Here is a 27,984-nt window from a genome sequence, read left to right on the forward strand (position 1 = left end):
ATTTTGACCAATTTCTACACTCAAAAAATGACTTTTGCTGCTCGTTCAAACTACGTATGTAAAATGAGTTGAAAAAATTCTTAGTTGTTGTTGTTTTTTTGGGGGGAAGGGGGGCGGGGGACTTTAATAGTTTAATAGACTTAAATTTGTACAAAACGGTTAATGATTGATTTGTGCTGGGACAACATGAAGGAAATGTGTGGAACCCAGCATTTTTTACAGTGTAGTTGTGCTATACTGTAAAAATTTCAATTTGGAAGAAATGTCATCGGTAGTTTAAAGAATAAAACAAAATCATTTTTTATTCCAACACATAATTACAATTCGTAAATCCAGAGAAACTGAGAAATTTGAAGTGGTCTCTTGTTTCTTTTTAAATAGCCGTATGTAATTGAAACATGTTTTAATCTCATTATTAATTCAGTTATTGTTTTTTCTTCTAGCCTTCCACACGGAAGGATATATGAAGCACCATTTCCATCATGAAGCACATGTCCATCTCAAAATGGCTAAGTCAGCTGGGTCTACCTCAATACTGCAGGCTTTTTGATGAAGAATATGACGGAGTGGAGGTAAAATCCGCACACACTCTGAGTTTAGGCACAAACATGCACACAATACAGCATACCGCACTACAGAATTTAAACTATGCAATTATTCAAACACAGTCATTTGAGCAGGCCAGACATTTATGATCATGTCTTTATTAGAATCGTAATCAAGCACTGCATAGCTGTCAGTCAAAGTGAGTTTTGAAAAGCAGCAAACAACATTAAATCTAAACTCTGGAAAGCACTCTGAGATTGCGTTCAGATGGTCTCGGTGAATTTAGAGCAGCTGATCTGACATCTGTATTTCAGCCACGAGCTCTTGGCAGAAACTCCACCTGGCATGCAAGTGTGTACAGGAACAGTAGTAAACTGTAGATATCGAAAGTATTTTCGTGGCTTACAGATGCCAGTTTGCATGCTTTTGTTTGACCAGAGAGCTAAACGTCATCCCTTAAGCTTCTGCCAAATAAAAAACAACCTTCACACAAATAATGCCGAACTTTAAGCTTTACTGTACATTCACACATAAATATTATGATGATATGGTTTTAAACAACAGCAGGCTTTCACTTACTGTACTTGTTTATTAGATGGACATTTATTTATGTTAATAGTACAGGGCTGAAAAATGCAACTCTTTGAGAATCACCTTTCTGCAGAGGATAGATTTGTTTGACTGTGGCTGCATGGATGTAACCAGTCAGCAAGTTTTTCCACTTGTGGTTAGGGAGGTTGTGAAGAAACATGAAGTGAATTTCTGTAGTGGCACGTAGTTTGTGCATGCTTTATCACAGATAAGGTGGATCCAATGCAATATTTATCAAAATACACAGCTCTTTCAGGTTTATTCAACCAGAAATTAAACTATTTATTATTACCCACCCTCATGCCGTCATAATTCTGTTCCTTTATGAATTTGTTTGATTATTTCTTTTCTTCCACTTTAGGTTAGGGTGCACATTTACTACAGGCAATGCAACACATTGCCAGTAGAGTCAGCAGCACAACACACACGCTCCATATCAATACATTTCAATACAATCAATCGAGATATATATATATATATATATATATATATATATATATATATATTATTATATTTCTTTTTTTACATTTTAACAAAAATATATTCATTCATATGTAATCATATCTCTCACTTTATTTAGAACAAATGTTTGATTCAAAATGTGGAAATATATAATAAATAGTAATAAAATATACAATGCTAAATAAAAACAATGTACTTTCAAGATTGCAACGCTTTCTCCAACTTAGGCTCATTCTAAAAACGTAGCCCTATATACATTTCTGGAGATCATGAATTATGTAGCCAGAAGTACGTATGGCTGCATTTCATTTTTTAAATGAACGCTATGGGGTGGTATGATACCATTCCTTTTCGTGCTTACCAGCTGATCGTTTACCTCCATATGGATAGCTTTTCCGCTGTTACCAGTTTGTTCAGTAGCTCGCCATGTACGTTGGTGGACTTGAGACGTGGTGAGGAGATGACCTCAATGACGGGGTTCGAGTCCGGTGAAGAACGGTTCTAGAAAGCAGGTAAGACAAAAACAGAAGCCAAAAAAATAAAATAAACAAGTAAATAACAGGGTGAGAATGTGGTAAAACGTTGTAAAAATCAGAGAGATTTTATTTATCTGAATTGCTTTTTAAAATTGTCGGTTGGGTTAAGGGAAGGGGGTGGGTGGGTCAATCGTGGCGTTTTAAAATACTATTGGTTGGGTTTAGGGAAGGAGGAGGGTCGGTCAGTCGATCAGTCAGTCATTCAGTCAGTCGAAAGCGGCCTCTGGTGGATTCGCGAAAACAAAAACTGAAAAAAAAACGTAGCTATTGGGCCGTATTTGATGGTCAAGAGAAATGTATATAGAGGTATGTTTTCAGAATGAGCCTGGATTGGCTCTCTCACAATGCTGTTTTTCACGTTTCTGTCTGCATCCCTGTAATGGTGTGTAATTTATTTAAAAAATTATGAAAAAGTATTACTGTAAACAGTATATTTTGTGACAAGCCATAAAATATAGAGAATAATATGAAATGATCGACTTTTTATTTCATGCATACAATGTATATCATCATATTGCACAGCCCTGTCATGAATTACAATCTACCAACTATCAGAACTCACACTGTGTTCACCTGTCTTTAACTGGTAAAATGGAAAGTTCAATGGATCTTAGATGTCCTTTTAGAATCATCAATGTCAATAATGAAATAAATAAACAAACACAAAAAAACATAAACTACAAATAATCCTTTATTTTTAAGAGTGAAGCTGTACAAAATGTACAAGATGGCAGTTCTTCAAATACCCTTGTTAATGGCATACATCACAGTTAGATACTGTCTGCACTCTCTTAGGCCGGACCGCTGTTCTACCTGGCCTACACCGCTTTAGATCAGATGAATATCATCCTGTGCAGTGCCACATCAGGTTAAACACACCTTTCATTTCCAACCATAATTAAACAAACCCAAAGCAGCTATTCGGTGTCAGGATTAGCAACTTTCAGGCAGGTGTGTTGGAGCAGGGTAGAGCTAAACTCTGCATCACCGAGGATTGCCATATATTTGCAAATCAAAACATTATTTTCAGCTCCATTTTAGTCTGATACTTTATAGTTATTTATTAATTTTCTCTTCGGCTTAGTCCCTTTATTCTTCAGGGTAAACTTATGCTGCCACCTTATCCAGCATATGTTTTACGCAGCTGCAACTTCCAGCTGCAACCCATCACTGGGAAACACCCATACACTCTCATTCACACACATAGTCTATGGACAATTTAGCTTACCCAATTTACCTATTGCGCATGTCTTTAGACTTGTGGGGGAAACTGTAGCACCCGGAGGAAACCCACGTGAACATGCAGAGAACATGCAAACTCCACACAGAAATGCCAACTGACCTAGCCGAGGCTCGAACCAGCGACCACAGTGCTACCCACTGCACCACCGTGCTACCTTTATAGTTTTTTTGTAAGATATAAATGTGGCGGTATTGTTACATACACGATGAGCTCCAGGTGGCTCATTTTCAGTGCCCTATAAAAAAGTCTATTTGTTTTGAAGTTATTTATTGCACACTCAACATTTATGAGAGCAGTTTCAGTCACTGTCTTCCAAACAATTATCCACTTCACAATATAACCCGATCCCCATCTACTGCAAGAATAAAAAAATACTAGGAAAAGACACAAGGATGAAATGAACATGGATGAAATGAGTGATTAGAAACAATGGCATGACTGACACTGAGACAAATATATGGCCATTATAGGCTTACCAATTACACTGGGTAATGCACATAAATGCTGAATCGTATTTCACTGATTCCATTTTGCTAATGGAGTGTTTGGTCAAGTCAAGATGAAGAACAGCAGCAATAAAACAGCTATTACGTATCCATTACCACTTAAAACAGTAATGAAGGAGGTGTTTTCCACTTATTTGAGCGACTATTACTTTGACTCAAACACAAACATATCTAAATATCACATATTACATACACATACACCATGGAAAATATTTTGGTACAGAAATTCTGTAATCAGTCAAGCAGGTCAAATTCAGGATTTTACATATTACATGCATACAAATAAACTTGTACAGCTATCTTTATGACGATCTCCAAAAGAGGTAATTATTTTCATACTGTACAGATTGTATATCTACCCCTAAACCCAACTCTCACAGGAAACAATCAGCATTTTTACACTTTCTTTACACTTTCACAATTTGTGTGTGATTTATGAGCCATTTTACTCATGGGGACCAAAATATATCCTTATAGTATGGTGTCAGATCAGTCTAAAAAATAATACATTCATAAAAAAATATGCAAATCTTATTTGTAAATTCAAGACACTATTCAAAAATATGCAAATTTAATTCATAAGTTCAAAGAACGATTCAAAAATATGCAAATCTTTTTTGCAAATTCAAAACACTTTTAAAAAATATTCAAATCCAATTCGTAAGTTCAAAGAACGATTCAAAAATATATAAAAATATAATTTAAAAGTTCAAAGAACAATTCAAAAATATATAAAAATCTAATTTATAAGTTCAAAGAATGATAAAAAAAATGCAAATCTTATTTGTAAATTAAAAACACTTTTCAAAAATATGCAAATCTAGTTCATAAGTTCAAAGAATGATTCAAAAATATGCAAATCTTATTTGTCAATTCAAAACACTATTCGAAAATATGCAAATCTAAAAATAAGTTCAAAGAACGATTCAAAAATATATAAAAATATAATTTAAAAGTTCAAAGAACAATTCAAAAATATATAAAAATCAAATTTATAAGATCAAAGAACGATTAAAAAAATATGCAAATCTTATTTGTAAATTAAAAACACTATTCAAAAATATACAAATCTAGTTCATAAATTCAAAGAACGATTTAAAAATAGGCAAATCTTATTTGTAAATTAAAAACACTTGAAAAACATACAAATTTAATTCGTAAGTTCAAAAGATGATTTAACAATACACAAATATAAATTCGTAAATTTAAAACACGATTAAAAAATACACAAATCCAAGTCATTTGGCAAAAATATTTATGATTTTTAATAGTGTATTCACAAATTGTGTGTTTACAATTTTACGAATTGGATTTTGCAAATGTAAATTGTGCTGTGAATGTATGAAGTCTTTTGTAAATGTGTTATTTTTGAGACTGATCTGACTCCATACCATACTGGTGTCGCTTTTCATGTGGCGACATTTGGTCTTTAATGTAAGGAAAAACACGTAATCAAACACTTATACCATAACAATTGAATAATAATTTAAGAATTTAAAAACATTCTCAATTAACTTCCTAATAATAGTCCAAATATGAAATATCATAACAGCGTATAGTTTTATCATATGATACTATCACTGTACCACAAAATGATTTTAAAAGGCAAAATACAATAATGCCCACAATTATGAGTTTTGCATGAATATCTGAGGGCACACACACACACACACACACGCACAAACACACTCAAAGCACCCACCTCATAGGACATAAGATCAACAAATCTACTGCCAAAACAAAAAAGTAGCACATCTCTTACATCTCAAGCCCACTCAAAGCAAGGTGTCTGAATGGCTGCTTAGCACCATGTTTTTGAAGTCTCAGCATGAGATTGATGTGAGACCACACATGGTAAATAAAGATTTGGAAGGTGCAGAGACTTTGTCATGGCTTGTTGGATTCAGCTGTGGGTTTTAGCTGTGGGTTGAAGGCAGATGAACAATGGGCCCTTACCGGCATATGTTATCCCTTCTTTTTCCACCTCCATGTCCCCCTTTCTTTCGCTCCCACACCCTTTGGCCTTCAGTTCTCCACAGACTCTCTTTGTGTCTGCTGTTCTGTCCATCAATCCACTGGGATTTTTATATTCTGTAATTAGAGAGTAAATGCAACTATGAAAACATGTTCAAAAAAGTGTTCAATAACACAGTAAAACGGTCTTTCACACTCATACACTACGGACAATTTAGCCTACCCAATTCACCTGTACTGCATGTCTTTGGAATGTGGGGGAATTTTGTTCAACAGGAGAAAGGAAATCAAATCAGTTTTGAACATGTGAAGGATGCGCAAATGACAGTAGAATTTTTCATTTTGGGTGAACTAACCCTTTAAGTTTCTCCCTTTTCTCTCTTAGCATTTCTTTTCTGTAAATAACAGATCCCAAATAAATGAGTAAATAAAGACAAATAAAGTTGTTTGAGAATATTTTAACAGCAAAACAACACAAGAAATACCACAAATATTGCCACAGTTTTTAGGGGGAAATATTTGAGTTATTATTTTAGAGTGCAGAAATTAGAAAATCCTAGAGGTTTCTCTCTTTCCCAAAAGTAGCTTGTAAAAACAGTGACATGGCAGTGGGAAAGAGTGCTTGTTGCTGATGTAGGAGAATCTGGGTAAAATCCATTGGATGAAACCACTGGAGCGAACAGGATAAGACACAAAGAGAGCAATGTAGCATGCAGATGTTTCTCCAGCATTAGATCAACACATCTTCACCTCGCTGCACCAATTCAACACAATCGTTTCACACGGTTCCTCATAGTTATGCTTATCGTTGCACGACTTAATAAAAATGATTATAATCGAGTAACTAATGACCTTTGAAAAAAGAGAATGAAAAAAGCTAATATTGTCAGACCATTCATATAAAACAGTTTCATATTTTTATAATCTAAATATGAACTAGAAAAATTTGTAGACAAACTTTATGGTGGCTTGAGAAAGCCTCGTCTGAAAGTTTGAAGTAAAATTTAAATAATGGAAGTGGTTTTAGGAAGTTTGAAGCAGTTGGCATAGATAGATAACTACATATAGGTTAACAGGTTTCTAGTATGGATTGGCATGTTTCTAGATAAGTGGTTGCTAGGGTGTTCTGAGGGATTGCTAAGGTGTTGCTAGGCAGTTGCTAAGGTGTTCTGAGTGGTTGCTATGTCATTGCTGGGGTGTTCTAACTGTTAAAGGCATTGCTAGGCAGTTGCTAAGATGTTCTGAGTTGTTGTTTGGCAGTTGCTAAGGCGTTGCTAGGGTGTTCCAAGTAGTTGGTAAGGTGTTCTTAGGTGGTTGCTAGGGTATTCTGAGTGGTTACTAGGTTGACCACTGAGCTGTTGCTAAGGCATTGCTAGGCGGTTGTTAGGTTGTTCTGAGTGGTTGCTAAGGCATTGCTAGGGTGTTCTAGGTGGTTGCTAGGGTGTTCTGAGTGATCGCTAGGCTGCTCTAGATGGTTGCTAAGGTCTTGCTAGGTGGTTGCTAGGGTGTTCTGAGTGGTTGTTTAAGCGTTGCTAGGCGGTTGCTATGGTGTTCTGAGTGGTTGCTAGGTTCTTGCAAAAGTGTTGCTAGGTGGTTGCTAGGGTGTATTGAGTGGTTGCTTAGTGGTGGTTAAGGCATTGCTAGGTGGCTGCTAAGATGTTGCTAGGCGATTGTTAGGGTGTTCTGAGTGGTAGCTAAAAGGTTGCTAAGATGTTGCTGGGCGATTTCTAGGGTGTTTTGAGTGGCGCCTAAGGTGTTGCTATGCAGTTGCTATAGTGTTCTGAGTGGTTGCTAAGCCGTTGCCAGGGTGTTCAAGGTGGTTGCCAAGGTGTTGCTAAGGTGTCCTGAGTGGTTACTAAGGCGTTGCTAAGGTGTTCTGAGTGGTTGCTAGGCGGTTGCTAAGGCACTGCTAGGGTGTTCTGATTGGTTACTAAGGCACTGATAGGCAGTTGCTAGGGTGTTCTAGGTCGTTAGTAAGGCGTTTCTAGACCATTGCTAGGGTTTTCTGAGTGGTTGCTAGGGTGTTCTAGGTGGTTACTAAGGTATTGCTTGGCAGTTGCTAAGGTATTCTGAGTGGTTGCTAAGGTGTAACTAGGCGATTGCTAACAAAGTAGCATGGTTCTAGTATGAATTTGCATGTTGCTAGCATGTTTCTAGCATAAATTAGCATGTTGTTAGCATAGTTCTAGTATGAATTAGCATGTCGCTAACATGTTTTTAGTATAAACTAGCATGTTGTTTGCATGAATTTAGTATGAATTAGCATGTTGCTCGTATGGTTATAGTAGGAATTAGCATGTTGCTAGTATGTTAGTATGTTTGTTAGTATGTTGCTAGTATGGATAAGTGTATTGTTAGTATGGATTGGTATGTTGTTAGTATGTCCAATGTAAAGCCAATGGCATTTTTTTATCATGGGAGTTTATGGGACAGTTGCTAAGGTGCCGTAAGTGGTTGCTAGGATGTGGCTAGTAAGTTGAATGGTGATCAGTGATTGGCAGATTGGTAGTCTACACTTAAATGAGCTTAACCTTAAGCCTGTGTGTCAGTCTGGTGGAAAGTTATGAGGTCACAAAGTTTGGTCCAATGTTAAGTAAATGGGACTTTTCCAAATTTTCCGGGTGAGAATTTAGTCTCAGAAGAAGAAGAGTAAGTTTATGTAGTATAACAGTATGTTGGCTTTCTCAAGCCACCATAAATATGTTTTTACTCTATAATCCAATTAAAAAATAAAACAACGAAATAAAATAATTTTAAATTTAGGAGCACATTTAGTCATCGTAACTGATCGCCGACAATGCATTTTAATATCAGGTGGAAACAGGATCTCTAAGCAAGGATACAATTTTATGGATGAATTGGACAGATTCTAGCACCCAGACACAAATTAAACTGCACACGGCATTCTGAAATTGGAATGCAGCCACAAAAATCTGAGTGAAGCAATTGTAGTTGCATTGGCAAAAATACGGGCAGCCCCAAATAACCCAATGCGCTGCGACAGTGCGTGTTTGTTACTGTTTATTTAGTAAGGAATGCTTTGGCATGTATGCTGTAAATGCTAAACAGCAGAAAATAGCGCACAACCTTCAATTAAACGTCTCTTGTTTTGTCCTGCCGGGAACAATGAAAGCAAAGATGCTGTTTAAAACATAGCGGCATGTTTTTGTTGTGTCAGAAGCAGAAGGAATGTTTCGTTGTGAAAGCCGCACGAGCCTGGACTTTGAGGAGTAGCAAGGAGCGGGCCATAATGACACACTGCCAGCTTAAACCATACACTTTTCTGAAGTTTGTTTGTGTGGATTATTGTTAGCCATTAGTTCCAGCCTTGTCATCCTCACCACAAATTAAACCCCTTCACCGTGTGTTTGTGTGTCTCTTCAGGACTTGCTGCACCTCACAGAGATGGATCTGTTGGGTTTGGGGGTCCAAAGTCGTCTTCATCGAATCCATATTCTCTCTAGTATCCAAGTCCTGCGAGAACGTGAAACAAAACGAGGTTAGTCTTGCTTTTTCTGAATCTACTGTTAGACCAAAGGGCGTAGATTTGCTTTTGATATTGGTGGGGACCTAGTTTGACACCAACCCCCCACTGACCCCCACCCCCCAATTGTAAAATTTAAATGTAACTTCACATTTAAAATGTAAAGTTAAATGAATGTATGACAAAAAGGTAGTTTAATAAAGACCTCTGTTTACTGAGGGCTTATTTGTGCATGATCACTCACCACCGCATCTGAACAACACATTTTTGCAAGTATAATATTGCCATTTATGCTCTTTAGGCTAAAAGATGACTTTACCTGTCCATGTTCTTTTCCTTCTCTGAGCGTGCAAACAGAACAGCACATGTTCTATTTCGCACTTAAAAAACTTTAATAAATAAATAAAAAACAATGAGTTATAAAACAACATTAAATCAAGCATGTCTTATGGTGTTTAAGTAAATTTACATGATTTTACTTTGACAAGGATTGAATGCAGACATCTGGAAAGGGGGAGTCCTATGACACAATAACCATTTTATCTCGATTGTTGTTTTTTCATAATCATCATGGAGGCCAAAATTTAAACAAATGTTTTTATTAATTGCACATCCATGGTTACTATTATTGTGGACTTGTAGCAAACTTGACTTCAAGTGACTAACATCATTCATTTTTTTTTCGGCTTAGTCCCTTTACTAATCTGGGGTCGCCACAGCGGAATTAATCGCCAACTTACCCAGCATATGTGTTACGCAGCAGATGCCCTTCCAGCTGCAACCCATCTTTAGGAAACATCCATACACACTCATTCACACTCATATACTATGGACAATTCAGCCTACCCAATTCACCTGTACCGCATGTCTTTGGACTGAGGAGGAAACCAGAGCACCCGGAGGAAACCCACATGAACGCGGGGAGAACATGCAAACTCCACACAGAAACGCCAACTGACACAGCCGAGGCTTGAACCAGCGACCTTTTTGCTGTGAGGCGACAGCACTACCTACTGCGCCACTGTGTTGCCAAGTGACTTACACTTTTCTTTGAATTGTTGCTGCTTATGTCTATGTCTCACCTGAATTTCACACAGCAAGCCTGACTGGAAAATTTCAACAAGCATTATTTCATTTTGGAGGCGATTAAATTATTGGTGGGGACATTTTAATAATCTGTGGATATTGGTGGGGACATGTCCCCTCTGTCCATGCTAATTCCATAGCCTTGAGTCAGACTACAGAGTTGTACATGCTTAAATTTATCGACTCAATAATGCTAATATATGAAAATCACTTACATTTTCATGTGACTTTTAGGGGTCAGTACAAAATAGATAAGAAAATAACATAACAAATAATTTGATAAATTGTATTGGACAAATGCAGTGCTACAGACCTCACAAATCCAGCTCCTTCAGTTCTTTAATTTGCAGCAACTGATATTATGGAAAGACGATTTCTAAATTCAGGTGACACGGTGGCTTAGTGGTTAGCACCATTGTCTAACAGCAAGAAAGTCGGGTCTCAGCTGGGTCAGTTGTCATTTCTGTGTGAAGTTTGCATGTTCTCCCCATGTTCGCTTGGGTTTCTTCCGGGTGCTCTGGTTTCTTCCGGGTGCTCTAGTTTTCCCCACAGTCCAAAGACTTGTGTTATAGATGAATTGAATAAGCTAAATTGGCTGTAGTGTATGAGTGTAAATGAGTATGTATGGATGTTTCCCAGTACACACTACGACCAATTTAGTTCATCCAAGCAACCTATAGCGCATGTCTTTGGACTGTGGGGGAAACCGGAGCACCCGGAGGAAACCCACGCGAACATGAGAGAACAATGCAAACTCCACACAGAAATGCCAACTGCACCAGCCGAGACTCGAATCAGTGACCTTCTTGCTGTGAGGTGATAGTGCTAATATAGTGCTGATAGTGCTTATGCTGGATAAGTTGTGTAAGTATGTGGTGACTCCTGATGAATAAAGCGACTAAACCAAAGGAAAATGAATGAATGAATGATTTCTAAATTCCTTCCTTGTGTATTTTTCAAAACATTTTTGTATTAGTATACGAGTCTCTTTAAAAGGCCTTCCTCATTAAGTCACTTTGGATGAAATTGTGCACTAAATGAATAAAGGTAAAGAGCAATCCTACAAAAAATCCAACAAATGTCAATATAGTCGCTGTAATATAAAAAAAAACCCGAATAATTAATTTTAAATAAATAAATAAATTTTATTTATTTATTTAAATACTTTTAATTATCTATATGTACGGGGACTTTTAATTTTGAATAAGCCAGCTCAGTCCCTTCCGTTGAACTGTCATGCCATTATAAGATTTTTAAGATCTGATTTGTTCAAAATCAATGATCTTCACTGTCTGATTGAGATACGATATGAATTACATCGGACAAGAAGCATTCCATTAAATTGCATTGTTCAGCACCATGTCTTTAAAATATGGAAATGTAATGTAATACAGTATTTCCAATGGAGTTTCTGTGCTCGCCTGCTGCCCCTGGAGGTTATATTTTAATTAAATTACATTATCAATAGGGCGACATGGTGGCACAGTGGTTAGCACCGTTGCCTCACAGAAAGAAGGTCGCTGGTTCGAATCCAGGCTGGGTTCAGGCTGCGTTCAGACACATACACTACGGCCAGTTTTGTTTATCCAATTCACCTATAGCACATATCTTTGGACTGGGGGGAAACCGGAGCACCCGACAGTGGTGTAAAACGACAGTGGTGTAAAAGCAGAAGCAGGAGCTTATCTTTTCGGGGATGTTTTCTCTAGCTGGGCTGAGTTTGCTGTTCCTGTGTCTCTGAAGCCCTGCTTGTACTGGACAGCATGTGACTGTGTCTGTCCAGGCGTAGAAGAGCTTCATTAATCACAGCAACCCTACATAGGGTGGGAGAACACATCAGGACAAAGCTGCAGGCACCGTATGCTATAAAGGGGTCAAATCAACAGGGATTAGTTCACAGAAAGGAGCACTGAAGTGTAAGATGGATCTCTCAGTGGATTATATTGTGTGTGTAATGGTAATGTCTATATGGGTTTGACATGACGTTGCATTTTCACTGTTACACATGACAAAAATAAGTATAATTAGTTATTAATTTTACTCATATAACTATATAATTAATTATCATCGTTTAAAATGCAGCAAATGGTTAAACATTTCTTTGTCTTTCATGGACTAAACTGCTGTGTTATTAAATTTTCTTTTTACATTTTCGAGGCAAATCTCAAAACTTTCCTATTTTGTGAGCAAATGGTCTCAAGCATAGTTCAATAAATTACAGCTCTTATAAATGAAAACGAAAATCGTAAATTCATTAATAAATACCTCAGGCTATTTTAGTAAATGGCAATAATGAAAATCGTGTCCTCTGGTGTGACACTATCGGCTGTATTTTAACGATCTAGGCGCAAAGTGTAATGCGCATGATGCAAAAAGCATTAGGGGCGTGTTCGAATCCACTTCTGCTATTTTAAGGATGAAAAAATACACTCTGTGCCGCGGTGCATAGTCTAACAGGGTTGTGCTTATTCTCTTAATGAGTTATGGGTGTGTTTTGAGTATAACATGCATTAAACCAATCAGAGTCTCATCTGCCGTTCCGTTTAAGAGTCAGTTGTCACGCATTTGCTACTTACGGCGGACTTTGTATGTGGAAAAACTAAACGCTTCACTAGCGAGAAAACAAACCATTTAAACGATGGATTTAAACAAACCATCTGTGATGTTTACTTTTACTCTTTACTTTACTCCTTTATTTCGTGTGGTAAGGATAAGGAAACGGTGTAGTACGCACTCCACTAAAGATATTCAGTTGCCTGTTGCCAGTTGCCTGTTTCAAAACTATTTCTAAATTCAGTTCTAATTTCCATCTAACGAATAAATGAACAATAATAATGAAGTGTGGTCAAAAACTGAGTTATATCCAAACACACGTCCTATTCTTATGCGCCATATAGTGATGCATACGTCTCCAAAACTTTCCAAAAATGTAAACTTGTCTGTATTAAAACAAATATAAATATGCATATAATAATTCTGCTAATAATAATAACATTATACGAAAGCCCTCCGACATGAAGAAGGCACGCAGGTAGTGTAACATTTTAAGCCTTCATTTTTTTCATATGTAAAGGTATTTGTGTATAACCGTACATCCTATGTGTATTAAGCAATGTGTAACTATGCATAACTAACGCGCTCTGCGCTGGACTTTAGACTTTTAGTTGGTCAATGGCGCAGTCTATTTCAGTTTTTCAAAACAACAATGCACCAACAATGCCCCTTAACACACCTCCCTTGTAAACCAGCTCACCCATGAGTCCACAAAGTGGCACAAATGGATTTGATATGTAAACAACTTGGTGCAAAGCATGAAAATTACACGGGTGTATGATAAGCCCCATTATGCTATTTTAAAATCGGCAATTCCACAAACTTTAATTGAAGGACCCCATTTAAGATCATGTGACTGTGTTTTATGATTTTTTTTTTTTTACATATTTAACTTTTTTGGAATCACTATAAAATTGTTAAGTTACGCTGTCCTTTGATGTGACAACCCTATTTATTGAAAATGGCTAACAAGTCCGACAAGTCATGGAGAAAAAAAAATATTCTTAATAATTTCATACAAAATAAATAGAACTATTTGAAGATAAGTGTCCAGGAATGAAGATAAATCGATCTCATGCTATTTGTGTATTGTTAAGAGCTTTTTAATTTTTGCTATTTCACACCATAGGACATATTTAAGGTACAGTTCAGTAAAAATGTTTAAAAAACAATGAAAGAACAGATGAAGTTAGTGACCTCTTATATTCTTCAAACATCTTCGAACTACATATGTACAGTAAAGCCTGAAATTATTTCTATACCTATTCGTCAATTACCCATATAAGTTTGAGACACGCTCAGCATAGTGGAAATATTTCATCTGAGACAAACATAATTATGCTATCCTCAAGATCTTCTAAGAGTCATCTCATAACCTTGAAAGCGATACGCATCTTGGCGGTGGGCTGAAATGATGGAGATTACGCTTCGTCAGAAACATAAAAAACATTTACAGTCAACACTGACAGTGAGTCATGAACTGACTTGCTTCCGTACACTCACACACAGACAGCCACCCTTCTGATAGTCCACATCATGCCACTGCTATATCTGCAGTTTAAACAGTGCTTTACTGACATACTTTTTTATGAACACATGACTTGCATTACACGTACTTTGTGAGTAGATCATATTAACCACATGTGCGTCATTTATTTCTCAAATATCTTCTTGCACATCTGGGGCTTTAACCTGCAAGACATTATTTTCTGTAATAGTGTTTACAAACAACAAGGATTGTGAAGCAAAATGTCTTCTAATGAGTGACTCTGGTTTTCATAAGTCACTTATAAATATGAGCAGCTGTGGGTTCAATTCTTATAGAGCTTATTTACAAAATACAGTCAAATTAGGTCACATTATTTGCCTCATATCGTATGATGAAGAGTGACTAAACACTCATAACACTAATAGCATCATGAAAACATTTCTGACTTCTACTCAAGTATTTTTTTCACTGTCTTAGTTTGCTTTTTTATCAGAACCTACCACACTGTTAAAAATAGTTTTGCCCAATATCTTTACAGGAGAGACAGATGTATTAATCGAACTAGATAGACAGTTAATTACTTAATTAAATATACGTTAATTGTTTTATTAATAATTGTTCATTCAATAATTTTTTTGCATAATTTATTTTCAGTCATTCAATTTCAATTATATATATATATATATAAATAATTTGTATTGAGATATTTTTGGATGCAGTTTTTATATTCTTGGCAACAACTTTTTCCAAGTAAGATTACAACAATGACACATATTCCCATTATTTTTAAGTTTATCTAAGCTCGTATTAAACATACTATGTATGCGGGACCCTTATTTTGAAAATGGGAAAGGTAGGAAGACTAAAAAACACAAGAGGAAGCCAAGCATGACCACAGATTGTCCGCAGCTTGTCAAAATGCAAGATGCTTGATATAAGGATTGTAAATGTATTTGGCACCACCCTGAAGTAGCATAAGCTTTGTTTAAATGTATATTTTGTTAGTTGTAATTAGGCAACAAACAAATGCAACCTGCTAACTATCATTTTTAATGTACGTTTGTGCATCATGACATATCACTGAGATCTTACTGTGATTTTTCTTGAGTGCAGGGATGCCAACAAACTTTGTAAAAAGAATCTGTTCATGTGGAGGTTGGCATTAACTCCTGACTGTGTTTTCATATACGTCAGTGTTAGAAAATTCAACTTTAAATACATATCTGTCAGTCCCTTTTGTCAAATAGAATTAGAATTTAGCCTATATTTCAACCAAAACACAACTCAGGAACAAAGCAGTTTACTCTGGTGGCATAAATATAAGTCTGTCACTTCTTCTGGCTAAAATAAACCTCTCTACCACTTAAGATGAAACGATTGTTAACAAGGCATCTACTCAAGAATTATAAATTTTGATTATTTTTTGTGTGTCAGAGCAGATACTAACTAACTGCAGAACAATAATATTCACAACTTTCCATTCCAGGGGTAATTCTGTGGTTATAAATGAACATATTCAACTGTTTCTGGAGATTTTATGCACTTATCTAAGCCACAAACCTATTCCATTTAATTCATGTTAATTTATATAGAGATTTTACAATGTAGATTGTGTCAAAGCAGCTTAACATAGAAGTTCTAGCAAATTGAAACCGTGTCAGTCTAGTTTTCAGAGTTGAAGTTCAGTTTAGTTCAGTTCAGTGTGGATTAAATTTCACTGCTGAAAGTCCCAACAGTGAAGAGCAAATCCATCAATGCACAGCTCCACAAGTCCAAAATTACTGTGTAGATATCAGAGAATACAGTAATATTAACTTAATTAATCAATGCACTCTATGACATCTTTAAACTCAAGGTTTTCTGAACAAGATGGATAAGATATAAGAAATAAAATTAATGAAATTCTTGAAAATGAATGAAATTAATGAAAATCTGTTAATCAATCAGCACACATGCACACAAACCTAAAAAAATACTTATTGTAAGACTGGTCACATACTTTGGACTTGTTTTGTCATACCTATTAGCTTTTCTTTTTAATTAAAACGTGGCAATGCTGCCACCACTATCCTTCAATCAAACAGACACACAGATATGTGTATATGTAGGAGGAGCAGACACACGCTTCAGTGTGCAGGAGCTGCCAGGTGATTATAACCTCTTTCTCCTGTCCCACAATCATGGCAGTCAGCATTGCTGTGGGGACAACCCTCCGCTGTGTGTAATTAAGTCCTTAAAAAGCATGTCAAGACACACACACATACAAACAGTGGGCTGACAGGCTGAGGCTCGTTTCCCAGGCATAACATACTACCTCGACTCCATTGCTATAGAGACTCTGACACTTTCAGAATGGGCTGTTGAATTAAACGTCTTGGATCAGCAACCTTGCGAATAAAATGGTTTGCATGTTTTATAAGCAGTATTGAAATAATACATGGTTTGGATTACATTTCAAAACAAGGAGTTTATAATGCAAATTTTAAAAAAAGTTGCAAAATTGAAGTTAAAGTGCGCTCAATGTAGACTTTAGGTAGACTGAAAACGTACAGTAGTGTGCTGGCAGTAAGTTCAAAGTAGAAATGTTTTGGCTGCTTGAGGACTCAATAGGTGGTCTGATTAAACCAGTTTCAACACCTTTAACAGCCTATTCTAGTAGTGTCTTCATTCAACTCCTCTTGTCCTCATCTCCTGTATAAAAAATGCAAATGTTACAGTTTTATAGACCACCTGCTGAATCACTGTGAGAAACATGTTTCAAATGGTGTATTTTTTTATATAAGCTGTTATATATGTGTAAGAATTTTATTTTATTAAATGCATTTTTGGCTTATCTGTTATTAGTGTGTTGCTGCAAACAGAATGGAGACATTCCTTTAAAAGAGTTATTAGTTATAGTTACTTCTCACAAATAGTAACTGAGTTAGTAAAAAGTAACTAATTACTAGGAAAAGTAACAATTGCATCACATAAAAAAAATCGAATTGGTCAAATGACTATGAAATCAATATAAAACATTGTACACTAATCTACACTATTTTAATGTGGTTTTGGGACAGTCAAAAATAAAAATAATATCAAAATTATAAAAATTATCATTACTATAGTTGCACAATAAAACACAATAGATGGTTTAGAACTTTAAGGGCTCTATTTTGACGATCCATGCGCAAAGTCCAAAGCGCAGGGCGCAAACGCATTAAGGGCGTGTCAGAATCCACTTTTGCTTTTTTAAGGACGTAAAAATCCACTTTGCGCCGTGGCGGATGGTCTAACAGGGTTGAGCTTATTCTCTTAATGAGTTATAGGTGTGTTTTGAGAATAAACCAATCAAAGTCTCATCTCCCATTCCCTTTAAGAGCCAGTTGCGCCGCACCATAGAGAATTTGCTATTTACATGGCGGACTTTGTAAGTGGAAATACTGAACACTTCACTAGAGAGAAAACAGTTAAACAGAGCATCTACAGCGCGAGAATGAGAGAATGTGCCTCCTCATTCTTTACTTTCACTTTCACTCTCGTGGATAAGGAAACGTGTTACGCACAGATATCCATTAGCCTATACATAAATATTTTCGTTTGTTAAGCGCAAAGATTTGTTTCAAAACTATTTCTAAATTCGGTTCTAATTTCCAGAAAACGAATAAATGAACAATAATAACGAAGTGTAACTCAAAATACTGAGTTATATACAAATACACATGCTATGCCCCATATGGTCTAAAACCTGACAGGTGGGCAAATCTAAGCCTGTTTTTAATAAAACAAATATAATTATGCATATAATGAATAATACTGCTAATTATGATAACATTATACAAAAGCAAATTGTTGTGAATAAACTGAAAAAGCCCCCCGAGATGAAGAAGGCATGAAAGTTTGGTTTTTATATTTATGTATAGAAAATTATATTTTTTCGTAATATTTTAATCCTTTAATTCTTTTTCATTTGTAAAGATATTTGTGTATTGCTGTACACCCTGTGTATATTAAGCAATGTTTAAGTTACATTAATCTTTGATCGCTAGCAGTGTGACTCTGAAGTGGTGTACTGTATGTTTGCAAGTTTTTTTCCCAAACAAACCCCATAATGTCGACGAAACATTCTGCACCGTCAAAGACATCCAAAAGACAGAGGAACATGCTAACCATCGCACAAAAAGTTGGACATGCTAAAGGAAGATAGAATTACACAAGTGTTTAAACAAGAGTGAAAAGTGTGAAAATGTTTATGCCTATCTAAGAAAATAGCGTACACTGTAAAAAATTGCCGTGATTTTAACGGTAAAAAAATGTAAAAAAGCTACAGTAAAAATCCGTAACCTGGTTAACGGTATGTTTCCTTAATATAAACGGCGAATAGCCATAAATTGACTTTCCCAGAATTGCCTGCATGGCACATCCCTTTTTATGCTTTTTGTTGACATTACTATGGATCGTTTTAGTTGTTTCCCCAACATTAGAGATTTACGTTACAACTAATGTTGATAAACAATGTTTATTTCATGACTTTAATTTTATGTGTGTTACCATACTGGTGTTTAGTAGCTGTGTGAATAACACTGAGCACCTTCTATACACTGATACACTTTTCTGCTTGTGGGAAACATTGTTTGTGGGTTCATTATGTAACTTACTCATCACCACCTGCATATGGCTGTGTTAACGTGTCTATCTGTGTAACAAAGGATGTGTAGATGTTGGTCATTCAAAATACAGACATATTACATCGATAAATTAATGAAATACGGTAGTTTACTGTAAAAATGAGAAATTACTTTTACGGTTTGTACCGTATTTTTAACGGTAAAATACTGGCAACCACAGCTGCCGTTTTTTTTACCGTAAATTTTATGGATTTATTTTTTACAGTGTAGTAAACATCTATAATAATTGTAACATCAAACATCTATAATAATTGTCAAAAAATAAATTGACTACTTTGCGGATTTCACCTACAGTATTGGGGCTATTTTTTGAATGTAACTTCTGCAATGAATGAGGGACCACTGTATTCTGCTAAACATCTTTTTTTTGTATACTCAGAAGAAGGAAAAATAGCACAGCTTTGAATCAATATGAGAGCGAGTAAATGAAACAGAATATTTTTTTTTACAGTCATTTGGCTTCAGGCACTCCTATTTTATTTGGTGCCTTTTGTGTAGTTAAAAAGTGTGTCAATGCATTAACACACATGTATCTGCAGCACGGTGATGTTTAATGATGAAAGGCTGCTCTTGTGCAGAACGGCTCGAGTATACTATTAAATGAAGCATGCTATTAAATGGGTGGTTGGCTCAATGCCCTCCCTGCTCTCAGCAGCAGATTGCAGATTCATCTAAAGGGATGCCACCCTATATAAAATTCCATACATAAGCATTTCTAAGCTACAGTCAGCAGTACATCTTTCTAGGTGCATTTCAAAATTGTGCCGTTTAATAATTTGTATATTCTTGTAGGCTAAGCATCTAAAATATTTGGATTACAGAGTTGATATGTGCTCAAATTAAAGCTCAATTAAGCCGTTCTCTCATTAAGCACTTTGTGGGAGATTTGTAAAGCCTAATCCCACATATGAATTAGAAAAAGAAGAGTAATCGTAAACATTCTGACAGCCAGGGCAGAGCCTGTGAGAAACGTGAGAACAGTCAGATGAAAGCTCAGGGTGTTTCTTGGATGTATTCTGGGCGTTTCTTGGGTGTTTTGTGGGAAAACTCTTGCCTGTCCTTGCGCTCACACTGGGTGTGAGAGCAGCGCTGGCATCAGATCCCTCACCTCCCTGTGACATCCAGTTCAGTGCCAGCATCCCATAAATGTAAACACTTTTCCCAGCCAGAACGAACAGCTGGGCCCCCTCTTAAAAAAACTCTGTGTTTTGAAATTTAATACATGTCCAAAATATATTGGTCATGACGGATGATGCAGGGGTTTAAAGGAGCCATTGCTGCCTGCCTGTGAGAAGCTTTTGGATACCTGCAGTAAGCTCTTTTGTCTACTAAACAAATGTGACCTGAAGAAAGTGTCCATTACTCTTTTGAACGATGTTTAAATATATTCTGGAGGAGGGTTGTGTTGGAAATCTGCCAAGCTTGACAACAAGACTGTAGAACTGATGCCTTATTTCATTTATTTGCAGAGACACATAACGCACTGACAGAAAAGTACACAGTATTTTTCTTTTTTTGAATGCACATTCACAGTCTTACTGGAAATGATTCAGCAATGCATGTTAGTCGCAGTGAAAATAAAAAGATTATGTATGATCAAACTTACTCCGCCTGTGACACAGCTTTCCTTGTTCGGTTGACATCACTAAACCCTCAAATTTTTTATCTTTCTAATCACCTGTCAACTTAGGTGTCAAACTTCAACAGTCAACTTAATCAAATGAAGTGAGTGTAGTTAAATCAAAATTTACTGAAAGTTAAATTTACTCATTTGAAAAGAGGTAATTAATTAATTAATTAATTACCTCATTAGTTAATTAAATACCTCATTACTTCAACTTAAATGGAGTAAGTTCACAGTACTCATATTTTTTTCCTCAAATGGTTTGAAGCAATCAGTTTTCTCAAACGGTTTAAGTTGCCTTAACTTATTGGGTTTACAGTACTCAGTTGATTTGAGTTTTCTTCATTTATTTTTACTGTGCTCAAATTGCTTCATTTACTCAAATGTACTCACAGTATTCATTAGGATTAGCTTTTTTAACTTAAATGGTTTGTTGCAATCAGTTTCCTCAAACGGTTTGAGTTGCCTTAACTTATTGGGTTTTTACAGTACTCAGTTAATTTGAGTTTTCTTCATTTATTGAGTTTTACTGTGCTCCAGTTGCTTCATTTACTCAAATGGATTAAGTTCACAGTACTCATTAGGATTTGTTTTTGAACTTAAATGGTTTGTTGCAATCGGTTTCCTCAAGCGGTTTAAGTTACCTTAACTTTTGCGTTTTACAGTGTATAGAAATAGCTTTTTTTACAGCCAGTTTTTTTAAACTAAACTCCTTTATTAATGTCAATAAAACAGATAGAATTTTAAATTGGAGTTTCAATATGTCAATCAATGAAATATCGAAGCATACAACTAATTAATACATTTACTGTAATTTTCTTATATAACAGAAATTTCAACTACAGTAAAAAACGTTTTTAAAAAAGTCAGAGTTAAAAAAAAAGCATTTTTGGTCACCATTGTAAAACATTTTTTTAAGGCTGTGCAATTATCTCGGTCGAATCTACAAATGTGTTTTTTGTGTGAAAAAATGCAACATTTTGTGGTCAACATGAGTATTTGACAAATAAAACAAAAGTTCTTTCTGTTTCCCAAAAAATAAATAAATAAATTGATTAATAAAAAAAAAAAAAAAAAAAAAAAAAAAATAAAAATAAATAAATAAATAAATAAATAAATATATATATAAATATATATATATATATATATATATATATATATATATATATATATATATATATATATATATATATATTCCATTTATTACACATGGAATTTGTCCATAAATGTGTCATCTATTCTGAATACAGCCTGTTTTTGAAGTCTTCTTCCTAGAAAAGATCATTTTACTTTCACTAGCCATATTTATCCAGCAGCCTGGAATAGAGTTACACTTACACAAGTAAGAATGCGGGACAATCAGCCACCGGTGGCCACTTAGTCTATCAATGTGTCCGTGCTTGTCCATGTGTAAATGGCAGCTAAACTCCTCCTGATGACAGCTAGACTGTAAACGGAGAGGTCAGATGTAGAGATGCTCATTTCTGAGCAGCGATTTGCCGGTTCTGGAAAATACCAGCTATGAGACGCAGATTTCTGTTGATCTAAGGCAACCCTAAGATAAAGATGATTAAAGTTATCACTAGGGCCAGACAGAATCTGTTAAAATTTTTTTTGCTATTTCTGCTGAGAATTTTGTGAAAAATCTGTGGATTTATGCGGAATGATTTTGGGAGTATCAAAACTAAAAACTTAATATATGAAATAAAAAATATGACATTTTTAACTTTTATTTAATATTTATAATGCATATCCAATTAGATTCACTTATTTGGTAAACAAAGCAAGTCTTTCATGTTATAGATCTACTAAAAGATCTACTAAAATATTACTTTACACATTGTTATTTATTGTAAATAAATAATATGAACATTTTAATATTACTGTTATGATAATGACACTAATGTTATAGTGAAAATATAAAAAAAAAAACTGAATAAATATGAATTTACACACATTTACAGAAGTAAATACATAGACTAAATGATGGGCTAAAAATCTTCGGATATCTGCAGATTTCTGTGCTCGCAGATTCTGTGTGGGCCTAATTATTGCTCACGTATTAACATTGATTTGTTAAACCTTTTAAAGATTATTCTCTCAGGGCACACAATGAAATCATAAACGCACAATTACCCACTTAATGGTTTTACAAAGACTCTCAAAATTCTATTTCATGTGGTAATATTTATAGAAAGGATTTACAGTATACAGTTTTATGATTCGGAAAGTCATTCATGTGAGGAAATTAATATTTTCCTGTTGAAAGCATAGCCTTGATAATTATATGTTGTGGAATTATAAACTCTGATAAACTGTTCTTACCCTCAGCCTTGAGAAGACTTAGTGCCTAATTCCATACTGTATGGTACTCTTAAAAGGACAGTTCACCTAAAAAAAAAAAATCCCTCACCGTTTATTCTCACTCAAAGTGATTCTAAACTTTTATAAATTTCTTTTTCTCTGTTGAACACAAAACAAGATGAAGACTGTTGGAAAAAGACGACATTTTTTTCCAGGAATTAGTATAGGAATTTTTTTTTTTACTTTTTCCCCCAACAATCTTCAGCATATCTTCCTTTGCATTCAACAGAAGACAGAAACTCAAACAGGTTTGGAACAAGTGGAGAATGAGAAAACTATGACAGAATGGTCATTTTTGGGTTAACTATAGCTTTACACTATTAACTGGGATTGTTATTAATTATTTAATGGGTCATTAAATCAAAAATCTCAAAGTTAGCTTAGAGTGGTGTCAGGAACACAATTTAACCAAAGAAATTGGTTTATTAATAAACCAAAGAAATTAGAGTGGAAGTTAAAGCGTTAAAAATACTTTGGTACACACTGATAGCTCCTTGAAGAACCTTTCTATTACACAAAAGAGTCTGAACAAATCCTTTAGACTATTAAAATGCTCTTCACATTAATACATGGTTCTTTTAAGAACTATTCTATGAAAGGCTCGTTGGGCAACCCCAAATTTTTTTTTTTGGCATAATAAACCCCCTTTTGAACCAGGTAAAAACGGTATTGTGAGCCGAATATTGTGTCCCAGGTTGGTGTATTAATAAAATAGAAGGCAAAGGGTATCTGGATGACCTATCTGAGATACACATCCACCAAGCCCTGTACTATCCTATAAGACCATGCTTGAGGGAAGCAATGCAATTGATGCTGTACATTTTACATTTACATTAAAGTGACAACACAGCTGATTAGGCATATTACACAGATTCATGTTACATATTACATAGCTTTTACATAATGAGAAAAGTCATGAATACACTCTTAAAAATATTGTTTAGACAAAATAAATAAATAAAAATTAAAGCAACAGTTTGCATTAATATATTCAAGTTACAACAACATCTAACAAAATGAAGTTCAGCAAACTTTATTACGTTAGCCAAATGACATTTCCTCTTCAATCAGAGGCATTTTTACATAGCATAAACACCATTTTTTTAAGTTGAGTACTCAAGTTGTTTCAACAGTTTTTTTTATTAAAATGTAAATTAAATCCAGTATTATATACTTAATTACTATAATTATACATACAGGTTTTCAAATTTAGAACCTGTAATAAATTAAGTAGCTGAATTTGTAAAATTTTTTGTTTGTTTTTAAATTTACCGTTCATTTAGATTTGCTTTTAAGAAATAAATGCAACAACAACATTTTTGTTTTCCAGTAATTTTTTATTTATTTTAAAGCACAGTTTTTCAGTATTTTACAAAACAAAAAGTGTACTGTCCCTTTTAACAGTATGAAAAATAACTAAAAAACACCAGTGTGTGGATTTAAAAATACAAAACAACATAAAGTACAACATAAAGAGCAAAAACTTGTCTGAAATAACTAGAGACTTCGCGAAAATAATGTTCTTGAGGCCTACTTTTGCACTAGGCTTCAGTCCATCGAGTTTGAGAAATTTCATAAGGATATTTAAGTTCCTTGAGTTAGCTTAGATTCAGAGCACATATTATGCCCATCAGCAGAGCACAGCACCTTAACATATCCATTCCATTTAGGATTCTCATGCCCTCAACCATGATGGTTTCCATCTTGTGGTTCAATTCCAAAGTAGACTAATCACCAATGATGGCAATTCTCATCACTTGCCTTTGAAGGTTCTCCTCAAATTCTCGTGTATTTACCTTTACCTGACATATTTACCTTTAAATTAGCCACATTTTTTAGCTGATGTAATTATCAATATTTTCCTGTTGTCAAAACTTGATAAAATTATTCTGACAATTTAAATGTTATAATCTAATTAGCTATTTAGAATTTTTAAGTTAGAACAATGTATTAAATGATAGGGTGGTAACAGAGTGTATGTTCCAAACCAAATATAGCACATTACCTACCTAGTGTACAGATCTTCTGTTGATCTATCTTGATGGAGTCTGTAAAACATTTGACCGCACAAAGAAATCATGTGTTTTCACCTCACTATTTTCATGCATGATTAAAATTCAGGCTCATAGTATCCTTGGTATGTACTATAAATAAAACAGTAACTTGATGAAGCCTAAATAAGCCTTGATGCTGGTAACTTGATGAAGCCTGAAATACACATATACTTACAATATTGGAAAAAACGGACACTGCGATATTTTGCTTTTCTGTGATTTTATGAGCCACTTGTGTCCATCTCTTCTCCTGCTCTGGTTGAAGCTGCTCTACTGGGGGCTGTAGGTGGTCTGGTCAGGCTTGCTGACTCCACATTAAGGTGCCTAAGGAGACGAGATCATCAGATTAAAACAAAGAATGTCTGCTCTCAATCACTGTCATTAGGACTGAACGTCATGACGCTGAATACCATGCAATGATATGTGCCAAGCGCTCGAGATTTTGCAACATTATTCATACCACAGATAACAACATCACAAAAAAGTGGGCTGGACTGCATTAGGTCACTTACAAGCATGATTACAAAGAAACATGGAGTATTAAGAAAACACAAGTCAAGTCTAGGAAGACCTTGTTATTAAAGTGAGTTGCTTATCACGAGTTGAAATACTTTAATATAGCAACTGCATGATGTTCTGTAGCAGCTATTTTTAATGTAGCTAATACAATTTTAGAGTGTGACTTTAAAGTGTTTTGTCAGACTTACAATTCATTTGTTATAGATTTTGTTATCTTTGGTTGTGTCTACAGTAAAGTATTTGAGGACACCAGAGCTGAACAAGCCAGACATGTTGATAGTTTCACCATAAATCTTCCCTTTAGTGATCTATCACCCATGTCACATAATAAACGCTCGATTTCAAGGTGTGCACATTTAATTGCACAGAGCCAGTGAGTGATAACAGCGCATTGAGTCCATTCTTTGACAGATATATCTCTCTATTTTCATGACAATGTCTGGTTTTGACACTTTGACTAATGGTATCCTGGGCAGGTGTGCTGTAACTTAAGGAGCCCTATTTTAACCCAGATGTCTCCTTTTCAGTTTCTCAAACGTTGCTAGTTCATTGTTGAAGCACTAATACTTAGGAACGTCTTGGTATTTATAAGAAACCACAATCTTTTTTTCACATAAAAATAGTTGGTTTTGGTTCTGGATGATGTTTGATCAGTGCAGGATTATGAATTTTATTTAAAATTGAAATCATCCGTTTTACCATAGTTCTAGATAAACAACTGAACAAAACTAATTACTATGAAAAAAGTTATTTAAAAACATTAATTAATATTATTATAATGGATTTTTTTAAATGAACGAGTTAATTACGTGATCATAAAATTGATCCCATTATATTTGCTCTTTTAAATTGATATATTTATGGATGAATCAGTGTTTTTTTAACAAATCTCTTAAACGATTTTTACAACATAGAATACATTTCTTAATATTCACCACCTACTGGTGTTACAAAGTAATTGATAGTTCATTTGAAGCGTTAATTTGCGTTCAAAAGGTGATTTACTATTTTGGTCATTGCCAAACAGTAGATGTTAGTGTTTTTATCTGAATTAGAAATCTTAAGACTTTTTAGCAAAAGAAATACAAAAAAAAAAATGAAACTAAAAGTAAAGGCTAAAGCTGTAAATAACAAACCATACATGTGAATTCTCTGTCAAATGTCAATTTTATTTTTATAGCGCTTTTAAACTAATGTGCTGCACGAGAAATAAATAAAATTATAGCTAAGACATACAATTTTCACAGATAAAATGCCAAATCACAAAGGTAAGTTTTCAACCTAGATTTAAAAAAAGACAGAGATGATATAGATCTAATACAGAGGCGCAGAGCATTCCACAGCCTAAGACCAGCTAATGCAAAAGCACAGTTACCCCTGCATTTCAGCCTCGACTTAGGGATGCATAATAATCTCTGGTTTGATGCAGGGGTGTTGCTAGACATAAAGCTCTACTGGGGCACGCACCCCTTTCCCCCCCACAAAGAAAAATAAATAAATAAATAAATAAAAATAAATAAATAATAATAATAATAATAATAATAATAATAATAATAATAATAATATGTATGTAATGTTAAGACACAACTGGAGTGATGCTAAGATCATTTAAGAAATCTTTTGCATAAATATTAATTTCATTTGAATGAAATTCTATAGACAATTCAATAAAATACAAAAAATATGTTTTGTAGAATAATCCGTTGTCTTAGACTTGACACATGGCAGAGAATTAGGTTTATTAAGTCTTACCTCCCTGACTCGTCATCCCTCTGTTTTGCTTCATACAAAAAAAAAAAAAATCAGGAGGCATGCTTAGTAAGATCACCATCATATTGTTTAAACTTTAGTTTTGTCGTGCCCCGGTAAATTGGGTCTAGCGACGCCCCTGGTTTGATGACTGAAGAGAACGACCAGGGGTGCGTTTCCAAAAATCATCGTTAGCCAACTAAGGTCGCAAGTTTTGTTGTTACAAACATAGTTAGTTGATTTGATGTTTCCCAAATCCATCGTTTATCCATAATTTTCACAAAGAAATTATGAGGTTCTTCTATAAAGAAGTTGTTACTCCACCCTGTCATAATGGGTGTTTTATGTTATAACTAATGTGGTTCAAACATTGGATCTGCCACAGAGAAACTACAGGTTTTGGGAAACCGCTACATTGTTCTTTTATCAAGCGATGCATCATACTATGATATTTCAGACGCGAGTTACTGTCGTTGTTTGGGAAACACACCCCAGGCTGATGTTCAGTCAACAGATCTGACAAATAAGAAGGTGCCA

At 35.0% G+C, this 27,984-nt stretch overlaps 1 protein-coding gene across 2 annotated transcripts in view; it reads left to right on the top strand.

Moving 5' to 3' along the window:
* Window positions 1-470: 470 nt before the first annotated feature.
* Window positions 471-27,984, top strand: part of bcar3 (BCAR3 adaptor protein, NSP family member) — a 133,508-nt gene continuing 105,994 nt past the window's right edge. The window contains exons 1-2 of one of the 2 annotated variants that reach the window (XM_056463905.1): window positions 471-572; window positions 9,243-9,357. In XM_056463905.1, the coding sequence (XP_056319880.1) occupies window positions 483-572; window positions 9,243-9,357 (205 nt within the window). In that variant the 5' untranslated portion in view covers window positions 471-482. The remainder of the gene's footprint in view (window positions 573-9,242; window positions 9,358-27,984) is intronic. The other variant, XM_056463904.1, reaches the window with a different exon arrangement.

This window comes from Danio aesculapii, chromosome 8, assembly GCF_903798145.1.
Source record: "Danio aesculapii chromosome 8, fDanAes4.1, whole genome shotgun sequence".
NCBI lineage: Eukaryota > Metazoa > Chordata > Actinopteri > Cypriniformes > Danionidae > Danio > Danio aesculapii.